This window comes from Hypomesus transpacificus, chromosome 15, assembly GCF_021917145.1.
Source record: "Hypomesus transpacificus isolate Combined female chromosome 15, fHypTra1, whole genome shotgun sequence".
NCBI lineage: Eukaryota > Metazoa > Chordata > Actinopteri > Osmeriformes > Osmeridae > Hypomesus > Hypomesus transpacificus.
Window position 1 is genome coordinate 1957342 of NC_061074.1, and position 16649 is coordinate 1973990.

The 16649-nt window shown below is 45.4% G+C and overlaps 2 protein-coding genes across 5 annotated transcripts in view; one reads left to right on the plus strand and one right to left on the minus strand.

Annotated features, from left to right (window-relative positions):
* Positions 1-576: 576 nt before the first annotated feature.
* Positions 577-13767, plus strand: LOC124477509 (alpha-2-macroglobulin-like). Its single transcript, XM_047035341.1, has 36 exons — positions 577-768; positions 1079-1262; positions 1497-1653; positions 1734-1786; positions 2083-2103; positions 2276-2444; positions 2609-2693; positions 2794-2920; positions 3128-3242; positions 3525-3634; positions 3821-3982; positions 4142-4378; positions 4475-4538; positions 4645-4790; positions 4897-5046; positions 5170-5364; positions 5634-5727; positions 6020-6128; positions 6345-6570; positions 7042-7168; positions 7571-7692; positions 7821-7872; positions 7988-8071; positions 8208-8384; positions 8528-8609; positions 8765-8921; positions 9065-9139; positions 9357-9522; positions 9666-9862; positions 9947-10162; positions 10294-10412; positions 10522-10612; positions 10702-10770; positions 10963-11068; positions 11186-11227; positions 11831-13767. The coding sequence occupies exons 1-36, from the start codon at positions 674-676 to the stop codon at positions 11851-11853; spliced, it is 4404 nt and encodes a 1467-aa protein (XP_046891297.1). The 5' UTR covers positions 577-673; the 3' UTR covers positions 11854-13767.
* The window catches only part of phldb1b (pleckstrin homology-like domain, family B, member 1b), a 41960-nt gene continuing 37607 nt past the window's right edge, over positions 12297-16649 (minus strand). For all 4 annotated transcript variants that reach the window (XM_047035346.1, XM_047035347.1, XM_047035344.1 and 1 more), the window contains 2 exons: positions 15877-15962; positions 12297-14547 (listed from right to left, as the gene is read on the minus strand). In XM_047035346.1, coding sequence (XP_046891302.1) covers positions 14407-14547; positions 15877-15962 — 227 coding nt within the window. In that variant the 3' untranslated portion in view covers positions 12297-14406. The remainder of the gene's footprint in view (positions 14548-15876; positions 15963-16649) is intronic.

Below are 16649 nucleotides of genomic sequence, written 5' to 3' on the forward strand. Positions count from 1 at the left end.
TCCCACTTTTGGGGGGGTTAAGCCCCTAGATAAAATCTATTATTTTTCCTGTGACCCACCAAAACTAGGGGGGTCTGGGGGCATGTTCCCCCAGAAGACATTTTTGAAAATATCCTTTTAAATAGTGTCCTCTGAGTCTAGTAGGTTTTAGGAAGAGAAATTAAAACATTTAGATTTAAAATATGAAAGAAAAAAAGAAACACTTTTTAGTAACATTTTTTGTGGGGGGCTAATGAAACTTTGGGGGGGGGTCCAGCCCCCTCAGAATAGGGCTAAATACGCCCATGGTCAATACAGTCGTATACGAACACATCTACCCCTTACCCCTATGGGCCAAGATTGATCACCTACCACAATAGTAGTGTTTCAACATTACCTTGCACTGAACATGAGCAGAGGATAGGTAGGAAAACAGCCCACTGGACACCAAAGCTGACCTCTGACCCCCCCACCCTGGGTTCAGGGACACGTTTCACAATATTAGTCGATATGCTACACACAAACACTTTTGGAAAGGGATGATAAGAACAGGGAGGAGCCTTCCGGGAACCAAGCGTTTTGGGAGCGACAGGGGCAGTGTAGACTAGTTAAATATGAACAGCACCGTTCTGTGACTCGTGAGGGACTGTCAGTGAAGAGCGTATCTGTAGCGGCCAGAAAAGTGACAACAGCGATGAATCCGAACTTGAAGGTGCTTAGCGTCCTTCTTGTGATCGCATCGGCCCTTTTGCAAACTGCAACATCGCGTACCTTGCATCGCAATGAACCGTAAGTAAAAAAAAACATGTCTACCAAACATGAAAGAATGCTTAAAAAATACAACTTTGTTTAATATTGCGTTAAATTGGTAGCCTAAATTATTTTCTTTGCGCACCATAAATGAATTGTAAGTATAGCCAACTTCTACGGGGGGATTTCACGCGCATGCACGCCTAGACTAGTTGAAATCATTCACATCTTAGTGCACCATGACGAAACGGGTTTGTTGACATAAAATTAACATCTTAAATGTTTTATTTTGTCACCATATAAAATAATCAGATAACGTAAGGATCCCCTCCTCCCCTCTCCTCTGCAGTATCTACATGGTGACCATGAGCTCCCAGGTGGTGGGAGGCAGGATGGAGACTGTGTGTGCCCAGGTTCATGGCCCCACAGAGCCCCTCTCCCTCAGGGTGATCCTGCAGCTGGAGCAGGCCAACGCCACCCTGCTGGAGGAGACTGGGGTCTCCCAGGACTTCTACCGCTGCCTGTCCTTCCAGGTATACCTTCATCTACCAATGATCTGAGCTGAGATCACTTAGACCTGCCTGTAATCCGACCTGAGTAATTACACAGCTTTGTTTTGAGGAGATATCCCAAGTCCATGGGTCTCTGGTGTCACTATATTGGCCTCATCATACTAACCCACTAATCTACCATGGCTCTGTTGTACTGGTACCATAAGTGTCACAACACAGAGGTCTACATCTGAAGTGTTCATGCGTGTCTTGCAGGTCCCCCCTGTGGTCCGTGAGACTGTGGCCACCCTCCATGTCTCAGTGACTGGAGAGAAGGACTCCATGAGCAAGAAGGCCAAGATCCTCATCAGACCCTCCACCTTCATCACCCTCGTCCAGACAGACAAGCCCATCTACAAACCTGGCCAGAAGGGTAGAAGACTAGCTCTAGGACTACACACAGTGTAATCTGTAGTAACATATTTTTAAATGTCTGTTATTTTACCCTTTCAGTTCAGTTTCGAATCGTCTCGTTGGATTCCAGTTTTGTGCCGCTCAATCAGATGGTGAGCTGCTTTGTGTGTCTGGTGTTTCTGGGCTGACAATTCTGTGATTAGTTTAATAGCGCTATGACCTCTATGGAGCTATGGGAAGAAGGCTGACAGGATGAGAGTAGGAGCTGTGCTGTAATCCAGGAGGGTGCTGGGGGGTGGGAGGGAGGTTGGGACGGTGCAATGACCTTGAGTACAGTTGATTTAGTCAGAGCGTGAGTGTAGAAGGGTACAGGGGGCTCTGACTCGCCCACACACACACATAATATACCATCTGACAATGTCTAACACTGCATCTCTCTCTTTTACAGTTTCAAACTGTGGAGCTTCAGGTAATATCAGTTAATATTGAAGTACAAACCTAGAAAATATAATACAAATGATAGTCAATTCAATAATCAAGTCACCTTAAGACTCGTGCATTTTCATAAGAATAGAGTCAGCTTAAAAATGACAGACTCACCATCAGAACTATACATTTCTCCTTCTCTGATTGGTGCAAAGGACCCCAACTCCAACCGCATCGCTCAGTGGCTAAACCAATCAACAGTGAGCGGCATCCTGGACTTGTCCCACCCCACAACACCAGAGGCCACCCAGGGTGCCTACACCATCACCGCCTGGACTGAGAAGGGCAAACAGATTAAACATTTCTTCGACATCAAGGAATATGGTCAGCCATCTAGCTATGCCTGTGTCTGTAATGGGGTTTTAATGTTATATCCCTGTTTGTGTCTGTGTTATTGCCTGTATCACTCTCTATCACTGTCTATCAGAGTCTGTAACAATGTACGTGTCTGGATATAGTTCTGTGTTCATTTCCTGCCCTCCTCTCAGTCCTTCCTAAGTACGAGGTGAAGGTCCAGCTACCCAGCGTCATCACCATCCTGGACACAGAGGCCACTCTCAGGGTTTGTGGAAAGTAAGTTCTCATGGTGATGGTGATGCCATCATAAGTCAACCAGGACACAGTCAATGGCCATCAAGCCAGGCAGTTTGACAGGTGTGTTGCTTCTCTTTAGGTACACGTATGGAAAGCCTGTCCTGGGCTCTGTGAAGGCTGAGGTCTGCAGGAAGAAGGGATACAAATACCTCTGGATATTGGACGAGGAAAACGACTTAGACATCTGCAGGAAATATGAAATAATTGTATGTTAGGCTTGACGCAGGTTATCTCGTTCCATGGATGACTGTGGGGTCTGTGAGGAACTGTTCTTTGCCTGGTTCTCTTTGTAGAACTGCATTGCATCTTCATTTGATCTAATAACCTCATGAGGAATTTATAGGATTAATGAAATGATTGTGCCTCTTGTAATATTAGTACACTCTTCCTGTTTTGTTTGGTTGATTGTGAAGACGGACAAAAGCGGCTGTGCCACACAAGTGGTGGATGTGACGCAGTTCAACCTGAACATGTCTGGCTTCCGGGACAGCTTCCATGTGCAGGCAGAGATGGAGGAGTATGGGACAGGTAAGTTAGAAAGAGAGGAGGCGAAGGAGCAGTAGAGGAGGAGGAGATGGAGGTTTACTGGACAAGTACGAGCTAAGAGAGCTAATGAGAGCATGGGGGAGGGAGGAGGTTGGAGAGGGCAGGGTGAAGTTTGCGACAGGTAGGAGAGGGGAAGGGGAGAAGGAGGAAGTGGAGAGAGAAGGAGCAGTAGAGGAGGTGAAGGACGGGTTCAGAAAGAGGAGCAGGATAACATCATGTTTTCCCTGTGACCCTTGACCCCCCCATTCCATGTTCTTCCTATAGGGGTAGTCCTGAAGGGCAGCGGCAGCGTCAAATTCTCCAGCGCGATCAGAAAGGTCACATTTGAGGACGCCCCTTCGGCCTACAAGCCAGGCATCCCCTACCAGGGCAAGGTGACCAATGAGAAGCAACAACGCAGATATCATTGACCACATTATCCACTTTCTGTTATCAGTGACAGTGCTGATTACATCGGCGGGTGTTAAAAATAGCTTGTATGGATCCAGAGGTCACTGATCCCACCTGCCCTGGTGTTCATCTGTAGTCCAGTCATCCCAGTATGTCCTGTGGGTTTCCAGATCAAGGTGGTGGGCCCAGACTCCTCCCCTGCAGCCAACGACCTGGTCTACCTGTTCCTGCAGACTGCCCCTGTGAATAACTGGACCCTGACCACAGACAGCAAGGGCATGGTCCCCTTCTCTCTGGACACCTCGCTATGGAGTGAACATGTATCCCTACAGGTCTGCTCTCTCTCTCTCTCCACTGTATCTCTTTTTTACTTTATTTCTCTTTCTTTTGTTAACCCACTAACTTTCTTCTTCTCTTTTTCTGTATTTCCATCCTGGAGTTCAAAGTCCCTTCAACCCGGCTGTCTCTCCTCCACGTTTCTCTCTCTATAGGCTCGCAGCAGGTTTAAAGAGGACAGGCATCCGTATGTTAGAGACCAACGCCTTCCAGAGTACGGCTCAGCCCACCACAGTCTCACGGCCTTCTACTCCAAGAGCAAGAGCTTTGTGAGGATCCAGCAGGCCAGCCAGACCTTGTCCTGTGAGACAGACGCCACAGTGAGCGCCACCTACATCATCAGTGGGGAGGAGCTTAAGGAGGGCCAGAAAACTCTGGACTTCTTCTACATGGTGAGATAGTACAGACATGGGTGTCAAAGTGTGTTTAGGACTAGCGGGGAATTGCAATCTGTTGTGGTACTACAGTCGGTTGTGTTGTGGTTGCAGGTAATGTCAAGAGGCAGCGTGGTGCATCATGGACGCATACCTGTGACTGTGACGGAGCAGACAGGTACAGTTAATATCTGATTCAAAATTACCAGACAGTCTGACGTTGTACTGGGAGCTAGAGCGAGAAGTAATTTCCATTTGCTTCTTGTGTATTCCTCTGTCTCCAGTCAATAGAGGGGAGTTGAGTGTTCCCCTTCAGAAGATGGTAGACCTTGCACCCTTTGCCCAGGTGGTTGTGTACACAGTCATGCCCAGCGGAGAGGCTGTGGCAGACAGCCAGGACTTCCCCATACGGCTCTGCCTGAAGAACAAGGTAGGCTCCGGGTTACAGTAATAGTCAGTCCATACAGTAAGTCATCTTCTCCACATCCACTGTGTGCAGGTGCATACTGTACATAATGATGTGTGTTTGTGTGCAGGTTTCTCTGAGCTTCTCGTTGCCTCAGGAGCTCCCTGGGGAGAAGACGTCCCTGAGCCTGCAGGCTGCGCCTGGCTCTCTCTGCTCCATCAGGGCCATCGACCAGTCTGTCCTGCTGCTGGAGCCTGAAAAGGAGCTCAGTATTAAATCGGTATGTTCTAACTGCACAGTCTAACCACACAGCGAGACCACACTCTGACCACATACTGACAACTGTTCTGACCTCACACACTGACTGCAAACTAACCACTGAGTTCATGTTTCCTATGTGCAGGTGTACAAGCTGTTACCAGTCGATAAGCTGACAGGCTACCATTACTCCATAAATGACCATGAATCATACCCCTGCCAGGAAATGATAGAATTAATGGAAGTAGATGAAGAACCAGCTGATGACCCAGCCAGCCGCAAGAAACGTTCCTTCTATGAACCTAAGGAGGAGACGAATGATGTCTACAGCATTTTTAAAGTGAGAGGGCATCTTTAAATGTGTTGGCATTCTATGTGTTATAAGAAGGACTTGTATTTATAGCACTCATTTATTACATTATGGAGCTCGTTTTTCGAGTCCTAAACCAAGTTCATCCAACGTAAAAAATCACAATGTTGATACAACAGTGCTTTCCCATTGCTGTTGAGTACTGGGTTTGTGTCATGAAGGTAAACAAACTCACCAGATAGATGTGTCTAGTTCCTGATGTAGGTGTTCTTAAAATGCCCTTTGATTTCCTCTTCCAGGGTGTGGGAATTAAGATCCTCACCAACTCCGATGTGAAAAGACCTTTTGACTGTCATTCGCATATAAGCTATATGTTTGACGACATGGAGTCTGGTAAGTAATCACAACGTGATTGTTTGGTGGTTAGCTTCTTCCTCAGTTTTTACTGAATGATACAACGTTGTGGATTGAATATTAAATCAGGAATTATCAATATAACATAGTGTTTACATCCACACTTGGGATCGTATTGATTAAACTTTATAATCTTAAATAGTTTTCCAGATATAATTTAAAACGACTGTCTAACCACAAACTATATCTAACAGCTCTTTGGTTTCCATGGCAAACTTTCTTACTGACATTTTGTATATAAAGTGTGTCATTAAAATGTGATACTGTGCAGATGTCCGGTTAGCTACAGAAGGTGGTGGTAGAGGAAGAGCTGAAGAATCGCAGGAGACCGTGAGAACCTACTTCCCTGAGACCTGGATCTGGGATCTGGTGCCTGTTGGGTAGGCTCACTCAGATTACGTCCCAAAACTGGTGATGATAAAAAAGAAGAATGTATTATGTTCAATGTATCTTGTCATCAGAATGACTTTAAAACTCTCAAAAGAAGAATCACGCACACAAAGCACACATGATTCAGCATGTTCAAGCCACTATCCTCTAGTAACCCTAGAGACCAGCTTATAGAGTAAACCTGGCTGGTTCTGTCTGTACTGCAGAGACTCTGGCTCTGTGACGCTAGAGAAGACGGTTCCTGACACCATCACTAAGTGGGCTGCTGGGGCCTTCTGTACGTCCTCTGTGGGTCTGGGTCTGGCCCCCGACACTGCCCTCACTGCCTTCCAGCCTTTCTTCCTCAGCCTCACCCTGCCCTACTCCGTCATCCGTGGCGAGGTGTTCATCCTCCGGGCCACCGTCTTCAACTACCTCTCCAAGTGCATCATGGTACAGTATGACACCTGACATGGGGTTATTTGGCGCAAAACCAGCTTTCTGAGGCTGTTGGGCTGTTGTTGTAAGGGTTGTGGTTGTTCAGAAAGTGGAATTTAGGATTTCATTGGACAAGCATGTAACCTATACAGCAACAGAACGGTACATTGACGAAAAGCTGACAATAGCAAACAGTTACACTTTCAAACAAAATATGCAAAAAACGAGATAAAATACTTTGTGTGATAAAACAAGTTATCCCTCATTTTTTATAAAAATATTCATTCTACATAACAATAACCAACTAAACTATGTAGATATGAATATATGAATATAGAAAACCCAAATGTAGCTATTTTTTTAAATATGTGAATGATTTATGGGTAATAAAAGGAAGTTAAATCTTTCAAGAAGATTTTCTATATTTCTATTTCACCATTGACAATGCCATGTATTTGTCCTTATTGTGATCTGACCCCTTCCCAGGTGAAAGTGACTCTGCCGGAATCTGACCAGTTTAGCGCCAAGACCTGTGATGGCTGCCAGTACCAGGTGTGTCTGTGTGCCGACGAGAGCAGAACATTCCGATGGATCATCACCCCCACTGTCCTCGGTGAGTCACTAGCAGCTTCCAGGCACCTGCTTAACACCCAGGATAGGAGTGGTGTACAACTGTCATAGTAGGAAGACGTGGGGTAGGGGGTTAAAAGGGGGGAGCCTTTTAACCCCCTAGACTTTTAACCCCCCCAGGAGCTTCCATTTCAGAGGGGTTAAAAGGAGGGAGGTGAGTGGTGTACAACTGTATGCAAGAAGGGGTGATAGAGAGTAGGGAGAGGGAGGTAAGAGAGAAGGGGGAGCTGTCAATCCATAGTACATGAGAAGAGTGACACCCCCTGTGAAGGTGAGGTACTTTAGGCTCAACCTGCATACTGATGTCTCTTCCTGTGTACCAAGAGATTTGGTGTCTCTGTATCTAGACATGCATGTTAATGTGTGTGTGTGTGTGTGTGTGTAGGAGAGGTGAGTGTGAAGGTGAGTGCAGAGGCTTTGAAGACGGAGGATCTTTGTGGCAATGAGGTTGCCACGCTGCCTGAGAAGGGCCGCATTGACACGGTGATCCGACCCCTGTTGGTGGAGGTGAGTACTACAAACTCAAGGTAGTGCATTCAAGTTTGTTTTGTCCTTTACTTTCTCAGGCTTATATTAATGTCACTGAGTTAGTTTACTGTATCTTTAGTCCTTTTCTCATCCTTCATTGTTTCCAGGCAGAGGGAACCCAGCAGACATTGAGCCACAACGCTCTGCTCTGCCCTGCAGGTAGGTGTTCTGAACCTGGTGGTGTTATTGCAGCATCTGACGGTTTGCAGATATCGGTTAGGAGTGTTGCTTTTTTTAAAAGGTTGTTGTTGATGTGTGTGTCTGCTGTTTCCAGAGGGTCCAGTAGAGAGGGACATCTCTCTGAAGCTGCCAGAAGTGTTTGTGGAAGGATCACCCAAGGCCTCCATCTCTGTCCTAGGTAAAACATAATGTTATTGTCCTGTACTGAAACTCTAACCCTTATGAACCATCTGGTGTTTTACATATTCCTGTCAGTTGATTCCTCTCTACAACGTTACTCACTGTCCGGTTTCTGACCGTTCCTCCCCTCCCAGGTGACCTGATGGGTCGAGCCATGAAGAACCTGGACAGTCTTCTGGCCATGCCCTATGGATGTGGCGAGCAGAACATGGTTCTATTTGCACCAAACATCTACATCCTGACGTACCTGCAGAGCACCAGGCAACTGACCCCTGAGGTCCAAGACAAGGCCACACACTTCCTGGAGAGTGGTGAGTCACACTGGGAGAGGTTTGGGTGGTTTGGTGGAGAAATAGATGGATTGAAGGGCCAAGAGGATGGATGGATGGAGCTGGAAGGATGGTTGTATAGATGGATGGCTTGCAAACTGCAGTAAACCACCATGTTCTTGCAGGCTACCAAAGGGAGCTCAACTACAAGCATGATGATGGCTCATACAGCGCTTTCGGCAAGAGTGATGAGTCTGGCAACACCTGGTGAGTCTGAACTGCCTCTCACACACAACACACAAAAAATGTTTGGATACTGGAGTCGTTTGTAGATTGGATTGTACGAGTCAATGGTGACTACATCCCAGACAAAGTTATTGAAGTGCACAGTTCAAGTTCAGGTGTTTTCTGTGGGACCTCAGGCTGACCTCCTTTGTGATGAAGTCTTTCGGAGGAGCACGGCCCTTCATATTTGTTGACCCTGCCCACATTGCCAAGGCAAAGTCCTGGTTGGCCGGTCTTCAGCAACCTGATGGCTGCATTGCTTCTGTTGGGAAACTCTTCCACAATGGCATGAAGGTGAAGGGGAGGGCGAGGGAGCAGGCAAATTCAATCTTTGAAGCAAGACCGTTATTGGCTGACTGTTCCCTGTTCTCTTGTGATTGGCTGATAGTGTTGCTTATTCTTCTGAGAGTGGCTAAATGTGTTGTTCCTGTTTTCAGGGAGGTGTGAGTGATGACGTGTCCCTGACTGCCTACATCACTGCTGCTCTGCTGGAGCTGGGACTCAACACCACTGTGAGTGTAAACCCAGTTAACCCTCATCTACAGATCACCACTCTCCACAACTTTACATTGATCCAAAACCCTTGCAGCTGTGGTCATTGTGCTAACCATAGAGATACAGCACATTGTTTCATTTAGCATAGCGTGCTAGAACACAGTCCTGTGCTTTACAGATATGTGTTAGACAGGCAGAGTGGGGCTGAGCACTTCTGTGCTGCTGTGTCACCAGGACCCCATGGTGGACCGTTGTCTGGCCTGCCTAAAGATGGCAGTTGCTGCCTCACTGGAGAACCTGTACACCACAGCCCTGCTCTCCTACACCTTCTCACTGGCCGGGGACCAGGACACGCGCAGCAAACTCATCACACACCTGCACCTGAAGGCCAAAACCACAGGTACCTGGCTGTCTGGCTCTTGAGATGGTTGGTTTAATGGCTGTCTTGTTGCCTTGCATGCTAGCTAGTTGGCTGGTTAGCATTGATACATATCGTTGGGCGGGTAGTGCATTTTTAGCCTTGAACCTTAGTTCCCTTCACAGACCGCACTCGCCACTGGGAGAGAGCTGAGGCTTCTGGGAAGGGCCTGGACTCCATTGAGGTGGAGATGACGTCATACGTGCTGCTGGCGCTGCTCTCTGGACCGCCCATGGAGGGCTTTGGCCTGGACTACTCATCCAGCATCGTCCGCTGGTTGGCCCAGCAACAGAACCCTTATGGAGGGTTCTCTTCCACACAGGTAGACTGTAACTCCATTCATCCAAACCTTTAAACTTATCTGGGTATAACGGTTATCAGTATCAACCTGCCTGCCTTTCACCAGGATACAGTTGTGGCGCTACAGGCCCTGGCCAGGTACGGTGCTGCCACCTACAGTCCGGAGGGTGTCAGTACAGTGGTGGTGACCTCAACTGGGGGCTCGAGGCAAGAGTTCCAGGTGGACCAGCACAACCGCCTGCTGTACCAGGAGTCTCCACTAGGGGAGGTGCCCGGGGACTACAAGATCAGGGCTGAAGGGAAGAGCTGCGTCTTCCTCCAGGTGAGACATATGCCTTGTGTGATGCCTCTTATCTGCATCACATTGATAGTTTTATAAATACTGTGGGGCTGATATTTGATGTCAACATACAGCATAACTGACTGAACTGTAATCCACTGTTCCTATTTCAGATGGCTCTGCGTTACAACATCCCTCCTCCTCCGGACTTCTCAGCCTTCAACGTGACGACTGAGGTGTTTGGGTTGTGCAACATCACCAAACCCTCTCTCATTGTGACTGTGAATGTCAGGTACTGGGTCCCAAGCCATGGACAACTACATCTAACACAGCCCATAAAGCTGTACAAACTTGAAGAACTCCCCAAGAAGAAAGAAGTTGATAAAGTTTGTGTGTTTTAGGTACAACGGTCGCCGGAAGGAGACCAACATGGTCATTATCAACGTCAAGCTTCTCTCTGGCTTCATCCTAGACAAGAGCTCCCTCAGACCTGTGAGTTCAAATGTAGAAATACCAAGAGCATACAGAAATACTGCTTCTGTTAAATCCTCTTCTATATTTTTACTAACTTGTTCTGTCAGCTGCAAAAGTCCAGCACAGTAAAGCGTGTCGATGAGGAGGACGGACATGTTATCATCTATGTTGACGGGGTAGGTTTCAAGAGTTTCACAAATCTTTCATAGCACTTCAATTGGACTAATCTGCATGGTAGTTACTTAAAGTTTTTGAATATTTCAGAACAGTCAAAGTGACAAAAAGGACTTGTTTACTGCCATAACTGAAAATCAACCCAATACTGAAAATCAAATCAACAGTCTCTAATGTTTAACTGTGTTTTCAAGCTCAAGCAGCAGGAAACCCAGCCTTACATCCTGGTCATCCAGGAGGACCTTCCAGTTAGGAACCTCAAACCTGCTGTGGTCAAAGTCTACGACTACTACCAGACAAGTATGAACACATTTAGAAAAGGAATAGGAGAGATGGAAACACAACAGGGTTTTAGGCATGCTTTGTTACTATGGTTTTGAGTGTATAAATGAAGTCTAAATTTGAGTGTCTCCTCAGGTGACGTGGCGGTTAGTGACTACAGCTCTCCGTGCGCTGAGGGTAAGTTCCTAACATCGCTCCTTCAACATGCTGCTTTGAATCACATCAATACACATTTAAAATAGCTATTTTTCCAGTAATGTAACATATTGGACCCAGAGTTGATTGACTATCTGCTAAGGGGCAGTTACACCTAAATTCACAGTGAAAAATGTATTAGCGTGCTGTGGCAAAATAAGCAGGGACCAGAACATTTCGGCGCTAGGATAGGGGTTCATAACCTGACTCACCAGATGGTTTGTTACACATAAGGGAAGTAATCTTTGGAAACTGTTTTGAAAATGGCAGGAATTTTCACAATTTTTTTATGGTGGAACTATCTGTCTATCACAAACTAACTTCACCCCCAGCCATAACTGCCAGTAGTTCCTCATAGGACACTGTCAGTGGTCCAAACCACTGTGATTAGGGAACCAAATAATAACTTTGAGCATGGCAAGATGGAATCTTGTGTGGTCAAGAGATTAAGGAATGAATGAGGTGCAATTTGTTTGGCCTGAGTGTGACCACCCCTTAAGGGTATCAGTAGCCAGTCACACCAACCACATATTGAAAATGGTGGTTGATAAAACCCTGTTGTTGTTTGTAATTGTATTTACACAGGTGATGACATCAATGAGCTGTAGAATACCTCGAGAATATTCTTCTTGCTGATTGGAGCAGAGATGAACCATTTGCTTCCTTTGTAGAATTATTGATTTCTGCCAAGCCCTACATGTATGTGATGATTATTTTTATTATGCTTTTGCGTAGTTCCTGAAAACACCCCAACAAATGGTGGAACTGCTGAGGCCTGCTGTAAAAGTGTCAGTGAATCGGCTAAAGAGTTTTTAGTTTTTAACTAGCTACAATTTTACCTTGTTTTTAGATTTGATATAGTGTTTGTTTGTTTTTTACAAGTAATGACCAGATCCACCTAGTCAGAACAAAGTTCATTTCACAGTTCATAGTCAATTTACACCAATACCATGTCAGTGTTGCTGAAGTTCCCCCTGGGGCCAACTAGTGACACTGTACTGGGAATACATGCTTTATTACTGTGTTGAAGCAAGACAAGGAAACACATCGGTTCTGCAACATCCGTTTACTAGATTTACGTACAAATTCCATACGTTGAAGTACCTTATTAAACAGGATACCAATACTGTTAACATAAGCTGGTCCAAGGAGTGCTTGACTGGGTGAGTGGCAGGCTGACAGGAGCCAGTCAGATGTCATACTGATATGTGTGATAATCTACTGACTATGTGTGTGTGTTTGTATTCTTCTCTGAGTGTGTGTTCAGCTGTATGAACAAACACAGTGTATTGATAAAACACTTTATCCACTGATATGTACTGTGACCAATAAACTTCTTCAATGACAGTCAATGGTGAAAAAACAACATTTTCATACAGGCATTCATTTATACAGTATAAAAGTCAGTTTCTTTTCTAACAAGGATCATATCAATTATCATTAATAGTGATCTGATTCCTCCAGACAATTGTAGAATAGTTTGGATTAGCCCAGAAGGGGCAAGGGGCAGAAAAGGCAGGAAGGAGAATATATATTAAGGTCTTTTATCACTTTTCTTTCTAGACTGACATCTGCTATCTCAGGTATCATTTAAGATAAATTACATAAAGGACACAGAAGCTCCCTACCCCGGGGTCATGATGTGGACCCCTGCATGCAGAGTCTCATGATCAGAGTCACTAGTTGTCCACCAAAAAATAAACACACCAAACGCATATACGCCTCTTAAAAAATACAAAAATAACATTAAAAAAGGTAATGATTGATCACGGCCTGATCAATCCTTCACGATGTGGCAATCATCGACATTACAATGACACCAGGTCAGTCCAGATTCTTAAAGCTGTAGGGTCAAGTTTGGACTGGACCTTGTCTGTTCTAGGTGGATCTGGTCAAAGGTTTTTGGGTGGGCAGTAGGGATATGAGCCTACTAATGTCAATAGACCATTGAAACATCCCCACACATAATTAGTGACGGAGCAGGGTAGTGTTGGCATATGGGTTGATAGAAATGTTTGACCCCACCCGTGTTCAAACCAAATTTATACATGTCTGGTTCCCCTTTTTTTATATAACCCTCCAGTATTGCGGCTACTACAACTAGGGCAAGGGATAGACCCTGCTTTCCCTACAGACAGATCATTCATGCAAGTCTGTCAAAACATCACCATTGTTTAACATGTATAAAAACACAGTATTACATTAGCTTCGATGGTGGCTAGTTCAGCAGCAGGATGTAGCTAGATTGACAGTTTCAGACTAGGATTATGACTGGGGAGATCAAGGCACAGAGTGTTGGGTGGTGTTTGCTCCTGTGTGCCTCTCGCTGTTGTAGGCTGGCAGTGGTGGATGGCTGCTTCCTGTTGGGGGTCAAGTAAGCACGACTTGGCAAACAGACTGGGCCTACCTCTATTTAGGTGTGTGTTTGTGTCATGTGTTTTCGCACTTTAAGGGTAATTGGTTGGCCACATGACAAAATAAGATGGACACAGTGTAGTTTCAACAGTGGACTTGGATTGTAAGAACTACAAACATAGACTCCTGAGCTGCTATCTACGGACACTGGTAATTGTAGTCCCAGCCTCACTGATCTCTATAAGCTTTGATAGACGACATATAAAATAAGTTCTCAAAATATATCTCTTAGATCATTATACCTCTCCATTGCAGATGGAGTTTCTGGATAAACACAATTTACTCTTAATGGAACATTTCATTGCATTCCATTGATGGACCATTATAGAGAAAACATTGGCATAATATCATTTGGCAATATTGAACAATATAATGTGTAAAAAAAAAATAACTTTCAAAATTCTGCACAAAATAACAGAATAGTTCGTAAAACTGTAACTTAAACAAGATCCCCATTTGGCAATATAGAAAGGCATTGTCAGTACTACATTTTGGTTTACTGTATATACTTGTGTGTGTCATTATCCTATAGGGCTCCCTTTTTCCATCCCAAACAAGGCAAGAGTAGAAAACAATGGTGTTGAAAATTTCTATAGTGTAAAGTGAGGATGCGGATTAAAAATATTTGATCAAAAGTAACAAAATCATAGAAAATCAAAAGGCTTTTTCCCAGTAGTGGGAGACAGAGAACGAGGCCTTAGAAGGGCCTTTGTCTGTAGTTCAGGTGTGTATCCCTCCACTTGACCTCAGTTGAGGAACTGCGTGTATCCCTCCGCCCCGGTGACAATGACGTCCATCCAAATCCTCATGGCCTCAGGCGAAGGAGCCACCATGTAGTACAGCCTGTCATGGGTCTTCACACAGAAGGTCAGAGATGGGTTGGGGCTCTGAAAGTAAGAGGGGGAAGGAGGAGAGAGAGAAAAGTAAAGAGATGGAGAGATAGGAGGAGAGAAGGGGAGGGAGTGAGGATAATACAGAGCATCAGTATCATAACATTACCCTCCACAAAACACAAAAGGTCCAAGGTAAGCGTGCGGCTAGGCAGAGGCTAAGTCGAACCTGAGGCAGGTACAGGAGAACAGCCCCCCGTACACTAGAGCTGACCTCTGACCCCCACCCTGAGTTCAGGGACATGTTATTCCACATCACACTATTAGTCAGCGTGCTACACACATACTTACCTCACACACACTCTTACACACATAGCCTCGCAGACACACATAAACAGTCACAAACACATGCACAGATACACACAGACCTCTCTCCAAAACTGAAAGGGCAGGAGCTCAAATATGTGCAGAAGAGGGACAAATAACAGAGGGGTCACAGGACGAGTCAAAACAGCAAGTACTACAGGAAGTACAACAGGAAGTACTTCAGAAAGTACAACAGGAAGTACTACAGGAAGTGCTGAGGTTCTAAGACACTATGTTACACTCGCTTAAATACACAAACACACACATGCACTTCATAAGCTCTGAACATGTACACGTTTTTGGCACACACAACTACACAGATCTGAGAGGACAGAGAGGAGAAGTTCGGGAGACACACAGCTGCTGTAGAAACCATACACAGGACCATGCCAGGTTAAAACCCTCCACCAACATGGGGGTCTCCTCTGATCTGTGCCATGCTGCAGTGTGCTTGATTTAGCTTCCCTGTGTGGTTGGAACTCTGTTGTAAAGGCAAACCATGAACGTCTTGTTTGCTCAGCATGCCTGCCGAGTTATATCAAGCACACTTGAAAGTTTAAAACCAGATGCAGTGAAGACTCAGCTTTAGTGAGCCCACAGGCTGCACTGAAGTAAGAAGGGGAGGTGGGGCAGGCAGGGTGGAGGGCTATTTCTCCAGTGTGGGGGATATGGGGTTGGGGTTAATTGGGACAGCAAGAGTGATACATACACTGGTCAAATTCAGGTTGAAAAATCCCTTCTGAAACCAGGTGAAACCAGCCGGCAAAGCAAAACAGTGTGGGGAGAAAATAAAGAATAGGAGATGCAAACAAAAACATGTATCGAAAAGTACACTGTGTCACAACAGAAAATTTGAGAAACAAGCCCCTGATCATAAAAAAAGTGTGAGCGACAAGGTGATGGTAAAATAACAAACTAACAGAACTGAGTAAAGATATTTCCCGTTGTATACAGAGAGCGCAGCACAGACAGGAAGTAGGGTCTGTAAAGTGACAGGAAGTAGAGACAGACAGGAAGTACCTTGGTGGCGCTGCGTAGGTGGTCATAGTAGACTTCTTCGATGGCCTGGAAGTAGATAACACCCTTCAGCTTGCTCTCGTGTTTATCTGGAGAGGAGAGAGAGACAGGATGTGGTAAGAAAGTGGAAGGAAAACCTTTTATAGTCGGTCATGGTGTCAGCAGGACCAAAATGAAGCCCTGGGAGCTTCCATGACAGCTTTTGGCTTAGTTTATTGCTGGAGGAAAGCCGGTACAATAGTAATCCATACAGTATGGAGACATTGGACACAACGGTAACAATAAGATTGACAAAAGGGTTGAGCTATCCACTGTCACAGTAAACTAAACCAAACTTGGATGGTCAGTGGTCATCCACAACCCTGACAAGCCACCTGCCAATGACTCTAATCTGCATAGAAATATCTAGAAATCCTTTTTCTGTGTTTCTTTTAGTATCCCATTTATACTGATGGTAGGAGCAACAACAGTATCTGTTCCGCTCTGTCAGGGCAGAGTCGTTGTAGCAGTGTTGCACGGTTGTGGTACAGGGTTGCAGTGTGTTTCATCAGCCTCTGACAACTGAAGTGGAGGGGGGAGGGGGGGGGCTCACACACCCAACTCCCCCCCCTGGCATAAACACACCAACCAGTACTACGCTACACCAGCAGCTCATATAGAGGAGAACATTTCTAGGAATAACTGTTATATTTTAATTCAGAGTAATTATCTTCTAACGACTTGTTTTATCATTCAAATAGCCCCTCATTTGCATATTAGCAGAATGCCTGAGTCTC

Coding starts and splice junctions, on each gene's coding strand:
- LOC124477509 (XM_047035341.1), top strand. CDS start 674: ATGAATCCGAACTTGAAGGTGCTTAGCGTCCTTCTTGTGATCGCATCG. Junction 8,610..8,764: donor GATGAGTCTGGCAACACCTG/GTGAGTCTGAAC, acceptor GTGGGACCTCAG/GCTGACCTCCTTTGTGATGA. Junction 11,228..11,830: donor CAGCTCTCCGTGCGCTGAGG/GTAAGTTCCTAA, acceptor GTATTTACACAG/GTGATGACATCAATGAGCTG.